We start from the raw sequence: 7,608 nt of genomic DNA, 5'->3' as shown, positions 1-7,608 counted from the left end.
TAATTGCTCCATATATGAAATTCAGTTGTTTTTTGTTTTAGACTTTTGAACCTCAGTGGAGTTTCTTTAAGACATTTAGGATCATGGATGGTAAGGGTAAATTTCTCTGTACATTATCATTTAAGCAGTATGTCTCCAGATTCATGTGTATTTTCATAAAAATTTTGAAAATGTATTAAAAAATAAAATATTGTCAAGTGAATGAAGGAAGTAAATAACACATTGCAAACAGCTGTGATGTATAATCACCAGGTGCTGGACACACTATTGACATACTTGTATATACTTATATGCTATATATAGTATGTATTATAACTTATATTGATAGTGTGTCCAGGGAGGTATCCGGACAATTCCCCTCCCGGACGATTCCCCTCCCAGTAAATTTGAATGTTTTTTCACAACCCGGACATTTCCCCTCCCGTTATTTTTTCACGGCGGACAATTCCCCTCCCGTTCTTTTATCAACCCGGACAATTCCCCTCCCGTTCTTTTAACAACCTGGACAATTCCCCTCCCGCTGTTGTCAGAGCGGACAATTTCCCTCCCGTGGCTGTTGAATATATATATTATATAATATTGTTTATTTGAAAGGTATATACATTTTTGCAGCGGCAAAACAATAAAAGAACAATTGATAAGAACAAAAAAGCAATTAAGCTGTAGATTCTTGCAAAGAATATATTATGCACATGTTATAGTAAATTGAACTGTCATCATCGTCATTATGATTAGAAAATCATATTCACCATACTGGCATGCGAGCAGTTCCCGTACAAAAATCATAGTTACTTAAACATTATTTTTTATTACGCTCACTCACCAAAATTTAAATGTTACACATCAATATTCAGCTCGTCACACAAATCATGGAAATTCCATCATGTTCTAAACATAGTATAACCCTTACTTATGAGGCCTCATATGGGGTACCGAAATTATCCATTATTTTGTATGAAGAGAAGTAGTTCCCGTACATAAAATCTAACCCATTATAATTATACAATTTTATTATATCGGACCTATTTTTCATTTACAATTGTTGAACAGACCATTATCTAAGAGATAAATAGATGTAATTCTGGAAATAGAGCGTAGACTAAACGCGGGTATCAATTACCCGGTACCGTTACCCCAACGCATTCACATGCAATAGCATGCTTGTATGCATGATATTTTACGCATCAAAGCCATAAAATTATTATATATAGTAATATTGGTCAACATTCTGATAATTAAACAAGTTTACATCACATTGCCTACTTATTTGTAAACAGGTGTTATTAGTGGAAAACCCTGTAAGAAGCCTCACGTGTAAGTATTTTTGCGCATGCTCACAAGGACGGAATCCCCCAGAGAAAACAAGGTCACGTTTTGACGACGCACAGGTGAAAGTGATTTAAAATGAGACTTTATATACGTACTGCCGAACTGACACTTAGATTTTGTCTCGTTTATTTATCTGCTTGATTTGAAATTAATTTTTGAAGAATGCAAGTAAAAATCAAGCGTTTAAATGAAAAATACGGGTACTGCTTCTGTACGGGAACTGCTCGCATGCCAGTATTGAATCAGTACATGAAGTCCTAACACAAAGTATCAGTGATCATTTTGATTTTATATATGATTGAACACATTTGTAGGAATATTCTCCTTCATTTTTAATTGGTTTTGCAATCAAGGACACATTTAATTAAGGGCGGCTATGATTAAAGATTCTTTATTGACAGTTTGTTTATCTTAAGCAACGGCAGCAATGATTAAAGGCGGTATAATGTCACTTTAGTGAAATAATGATTGTTAAAAGTTCCGATCTTTAACAGTTTATTGTTAAGAGTAAAAACTGTCATCTTTAATAAGAATGGTTATAGATTTTTTTTATAAACAATGTGAAAAAACGGGAGGGGAATTGTCCGCTCTGCTAAAAAAATGGGAGGGGAATTGTCCGCTCTGCTAAATTAACGGGAGGGGAAAAGTCCGCCCTATTAAAATAACGGGAGGGGAAATGTCCGGGTTGTGAAAATAATATGGAAGGGGAATCGTCCGGGAGAGGGATTGTCCGGGATTCGTCCAGCGAATGTGTTTCAATTCGAGTAAATTACCTACAGGTCAAACTAATAGTGTGCAAAAATAGCCATTACTGCTTTAGTCTAGCAGTAGAAATATGTTAAAAAATACATGTACCTCAAAATCAGTCATTCACTGCATATAAAATATAGATAATTATTTACATAAATTGTGAATATTTCAACTTTTCTTAAAATCTTCATTTTTTTAAAGTTGATTTTCTTGATTTTTTTTTTTTACTTATCTGGAGGCATGCAGCTTAAGGAATGACTTCACAGTTAAAAAGTAATCCAAAAATCAAATTTGAGTATAAACATATCTTTAACAACAGACTGTTTCTGATTCAAAGATGGGAAAGTTAATAGCTCCAAATCATTGAGTTTGATTTTTCTATAATATCCATGTACAAATGTAACAAAGTACCAGGACTTTCAGCGAGTGTTCCTTTCAGAGCTCTCTCTGCAAATGTTTTAAACCCTGTCATACTGGCAATGATCTGTCGACCTTCTAACATGTTACTAAGCAACAACTCTGTTCTTTCATTCGGGTACAAGTATATCCTATATGACAATTCTCTAATCTGAAATTATATATTCATGTCTATTTGTATCGAAATGTTTGTGTCTTTTGCATGCAAATGATAATACAAATATCCATGTCTATTTAATTGTTTGCAAATGTTATGTCAATTTGTATTCAAATGTTAATGTCTTTTTGCATTCAAATGTTAAAGTGTATACAAATTTCGATGTCTATTTGAAAGATATTATGTCTATTTGTACAAAAAAAATACATGTCTATTTGTATAAAAAATGTATCTGTCTTTTTGCATTCAAATGTTAATGTTTATGTGTACATTGTATACAAATATCTATGTCTATTTGTATGCCTAGTTGTATTCAAATGAAAATGTATATTTGTATAAAAATGTTTATGTCTATTCATAAACAAATATTTATATCTATATTTCAAATGTGCAAGTCTATTTGTATTCAATACATATTTCTATTTGTGTAAAAATGTCTTTGTCTATTTGCATACAATTTTCTTTTCAACCTGCCATCAAAAAATTATTACATTTAACATTCATGTTTCCTTACAAAAATTTTCCTTTACATAGTTGCTTTAGAAAATGTACCTATATTTAAAGTTTTTGTTGTTGCTATTTCCAAAGTATCTTCAACAACATGTTTTATATATCAATATAAAAAAAGTTATTTTGCAGATCAATGCGTTAAAGATGAAAAAGTCACAAGTTATGTAACATATATTGACGTAAACAGAATTTTTTATTTCCAAAGTACACTATCAATCAATAATGCATTTGCAAACATCAAAAGGTCTCTGGACAAGAATAGGCATGTTTTTCTGTTTTCAATAGTTTCTTAGTTGTGTCCCGGACAAAGTGTTAAAATGAACAAAGGGGCAATAACTCCAAAAATTTAGCAAGGCAGAGTTGTATTTATTTACAAAATTAATGAATGTACTTGAATATACAATGTTTATGTTAAATTATAAACAGCCAAGCATAAAACTTGGCCATGAATGTGTAAAATGTTTATGCCAATCAACTATTTGACTTGCAATACCAGACCATTAAATGATAAATTTAAAGATTTTTTTTGTGTGTCTTTCTCACTGCAAAATAATACAATTATCTCATGGTTATTTAAGGGTAATAAAAACTAAATTAATCCCTGTGAACAAAAGGATATAACCTGATGCATAATGTGTTAGTAATTTATGACCTGTGATGATTATGTTTTTCACAAGTCCAAGTGGTGTCAACATACTTTAGACGGCCACTTAGACCTGTCATTCATTTATTTTGCAATCCAATCAATTTATTATACAAAAGGTAATTCCTTTATACACCAGTAATTAGAAAATTAAATCTGCATTAACCAACCCCATCCAACTTTATTGCACAATGATTCTGATATGGTCAATGAAATTAAAGGTAATCATATTATTTCACATCTTTTCTCATGTTTATTCATTAATGTACAAACATTCTGTTTTCTACACGAGCATGAAAATTCATACACACAAACTATTCATTGTTTGGCCTATGAACATTGCATGAAACTACGTTGTATTTTGTAAGTGAAAAATAAGACTGTCAACATATTCCTGCAGGCAAACAATGATATACTCATACAAGGTGACTGTGGAAAATCATACATTCATACAAGCTGGCAATTCAATATATTCATACAAGCAACTGAAGATATTTTCATACAATCAGATAACATAATATATATTTATAAAAGCAGAAAAAGCAACGGGAAGACTTACTGGCTCACCGAAATGCTCTGACTGCAAACTGTTCACAAATGTAGTATCACCTTCCACATGAAGACTGTAATAAAGATTGTACTTAGATCATTTTCAACTACAAGACAAGTATATATGTGTCATGTGTGTAACTATGGTATCTATTTGCCTTCAAAATGAGTATACCACTTATTGAAGAAATATTAAATACATTGTACTTTACATGGTATCTGATCTATCTTTAATGACATGTGATTTTTGATAATTATTTTCAAGTCGGATTAAAAAAAACATTGATTTTATCATATCTTCATCATTGTATAGCTTATATATTTTCTAAGCTGAAGAGTTTTAAATCTAGTTTCCCATACAAGTAAATGTAAAAAATGTTTACTCAAGTCAGGGCAATTTTTTGACCCAAGAGCCATTTGTTTATCAAACTAATGATGATATATGTCAAAATCTTAGCTTTGAGAATTGTAGTTTTTTCAAGAAGATTATTAAAGTCTTCTTTGCCCCCAGTACATTTTTTAGATTTGTGACCTAATTGTGTATTACACTTGATAAATTGGGTGGAGTACACCTGAAGGTATCTATAAGTATTTTGTGCTCAGATGAGCCTAAAAAGTGTAGCGGTTATATTAATTAAGTTTAAAAATAAATTAAATCTATCCAAGATCTATAAGACAGGCAGAAAGTAGCCATTCATAAGATTTCACATGAAAGGGACAGGACTGGCCAACCAACGAACTGACAAGCTGTCCCTAATTCCCCTTTTGTTTGCCAGGAGCATAATAATGTATAAATATTGAAAAATCCCCCAGATAGATGCTTAAAAATGCAAATTTAACACAGTTACAAAATGGTTTTAGAGATATTGAGGAAATGTAAAAACCTAGAATTAATCACCTTTAAACTTTTTTCACATGAAATACTAAATGTCTCTGGAAAGATTCAAACCCTCAGTGGTCAGGGGAAAGTTAGCTAAAAGTAACTTTGTCAAACCAGTCTGTAAACAGTGACATCCCCAAAGAGTTCGGAGCATAAATTTTATACAAAGGGAGGCAACACCTAAATTGTATACATGAATTCTTACTCACATTGCACTCCCTTGATGTGTCAATAATTCTTGACAAGCATGATAACTTTAGATTAATTTACTAACCCAACCAAAATTATTAGGATCTTACATTGCCTGTCAGTACAGACCGGAAAATCTAGCCCAAGGATAACTGTTTAGAGCGGAAACAAGGCTATGCCGAGTTTCCACTTAACAGTTACCCGAGAGATAGATATTCAAACAAGAGCTGTCCGTAAGACAGCGCGCTCGACTTTTTTATTGCTTGCCAATAAAAAAAGTTTTTGCAGTAAAAGGCAATACAAGAATCTCTGTATTTTTAAAGTGAACTAGTTGTTTGATACCCTTGAATATTACAGCAATGTTTATATGACATAATTTATGGTAAAGTGAACAAGTGGATAGGAATGAATTTTTTTAGATTTTTAAGTTTTTAGTGCTTGCCTATAATACAAAACATTGACAGTTAAGGGCCATAATTCAAATAAAATCTTTGACAGAATTACCTTCTCCTGGACATGTTTGGGAATCATGATTGTAAACAAGTATTCCAACTTTCAAATTAATATCTCAAACAGTTCAGTCAAAAGTGGACTGGTACTAAAAACTTAACCAAGATTCTAAGTCAATAAAAGGCCTTAATTTTTAAAACAAATCCTTGACAGAGTTACCTTCTCTTGCGTACAGATGGGGGTAATGATGTGAAATAGCATTAAAAGTTTCAAAGCAATATCTCAAAGGGTTAAGGCAATAAGTGGATTTTACCATATTCAATGTATTTTCTAAGTCAAAAAGGGGCATAATTCTGTCAAAAACCTTGACAGAGTTATGTCCTCTTGTCTGTTGATGAAGGTCGTGATGGTAAACAATATGGTCAGTTTCAAAGCAATACCTCCAATGGTTTTGAAATAAAGTGAAGGTGGTACAAAAAACTTAACCAAGCTCAATACACTTCTTAAGTCAAAAAAGGGCCATAATTTCTGTCAAAAACCTTGACAGAGTTTATGTACTCTTGTCTGTAGATGGAGGTTATGATGGTGAACAAGTATGGTAAGTTTCAAAGCCATACTTGTAATACTTCTGAAATAAAGTGGGGTGGTACGAAAAACTTAACCAAGGTGTGACGCCAACGCCGACGCTAACGCCGACGCCGGGGCGAGAAGGATAGCTCCCCTTTCATAGAAAAGTCGAGCTAAAAATGCTTTAAAAAAGTCATATCAGTCAAATGTACAAAACCCTTTTAAGAGCTCAGGCTCCAGGTTTTTGAAGTCCATCTTTGGGGTAGGTTGTTTGGACTTTACATGCATAAAGTTATTACATGTATCCTCAGTAATAAATTATTCACTTGAACAAATTTCTTCCGCTGAAAAAAAAGAGGTATTTCATGAAATACATACTTAAAGAGAACAAGTTATAAATTAAATTAATGTTGAATTAATACGCCTGCTCTATCACACAAATCATAATACTGAAGCATGGTTGAGTGGTAAACATGTCAGACTCGACGTCAAATCGTTGCTTGCTGAGGGTTTCAGATCCCGTCAGGGGCAAGCCTTTGTTGCCATGAGCAAGAAATTTCACACCTATTGCTTATATATGCTAATCAACTTTTGCTAAGCATCGTAAGTTAATTTATATATTATCACAAGTATAAAACAGATTTCTTTCCAATTTTTGAAACTTCTGATTCAGCAATGTTTTGAAATAGTCCTTTGACATAAATCTGTTTGACTTATCCATAACAACATGTCTAGGTAGCATAGAAAGCATGCATTCCAAAATGTTCATGTTTTGATGGATGGTACATCACATGTCTTTTGTTATACGGCGACATTACCGGCATATTGTCATTCAGTGACTTACATTTCTTACATCTGTCACTTCAATATGACGAATGCTAACATTAGGCGGCATTTGAGAGAAGCAAAGTTATGGAGAACTGTAGGGATTGTGCAGCAGGGGGCAACCTTTCGCCAGGTTTGTGCGGCACATGGTGTAGCACCATATTGTCATCACCAGAGCCTGAGAGATACTGGCTATATGGTACACCCGCCAGGAGGCATGCTGGAGGTCCACAAAGAGTCACAACACCAGCTCAGGATCCATTTTTGGCCATTCAGGCACATTGTGATAGGTTTTTCGACAGCAACTTCTCTTTGAAATGACCTGCTAATACTGCTGGGGTC

At 33.1% G+C, this 7,608-nt stretch overlaps 1 protein-coding gene across 1 annotated transcript; it reads right to left on the bottom strand.

Annotated features, from left to right (window-relative positions):
- Nucleotides 1-1,570: 1,570 nt before the first annotated feature.
- Nucleotides 1,571-6,707, bottom strand: LOC132750261 (mitochondrial intermediate peptidase-like). Its single transcript, XM_060740204.1, has 3 exons — nt 6,659-6,707; nt 4,366-4,429; nt 1,571-2,647 (listed from the first exon to the last, which is right to left on the bottom strand). The coding sequence occupies exons 1-3, from the start codon at nt 6,694-6,696 to the stop codon at nt 2,426-2,428; spliced, it is 324 nt and encodes a 107-aa protein (XP_060596187.1). The 5' UTR covers nt 6,697-6,707; the 3' UTR covers nt 1,571-2,425.
- Between the last annotated feature and the right edge of the window lie 901 nt (nt 6,708-7,608).

The sequence above is a fragment of the Ruditapes philippinarum genome, unplaced genomic scaffold (genome assembly GCF_026571515.1).
Source record: "Ruditapes philippinarum isolate M1 unplaced genomic scaffold, ASM2657151v2 ctg19689_1_1_1_1, whole genome shotgun sequence".
NCBI classification, from domain to species: Eukaryota; Metazoa; Mollusca; class Bivalvia; order Venerida; family Veneridae; genus Ruditapes; species Ruditapes philippinarum.
The sequence above is the reverse complement of the archived record's forward strand: the minus strand, read 5'-3'. Positions and strand labels throughout refer to the sequence as shown.

Excerpts from the sequence above, each read along its gene's own strand:
- LOC132750261 (XM_060740204.1), bottom strand. The coding sequence starts at position 6,696 with ATGGACTTCAAAAACCTGGAGCCTGAGCTCTTAAAAGG. Across the intron at positions 4,430-6,658 it reads GAGCCTGAGCTCTTAAAAGG|TCTTCATGTGGAAGGTGATA; the intron begins GTTTTGTACATT and ends TCTTTATTACAG. Across the intron at positions 2,648-4,365 it reads CAGAGCATTTCGGTGAGCCA|ATTAGAGAATTGTCATATAG; the intron begins GTAAGTCTTCCC and ends ATATAATTTCAG.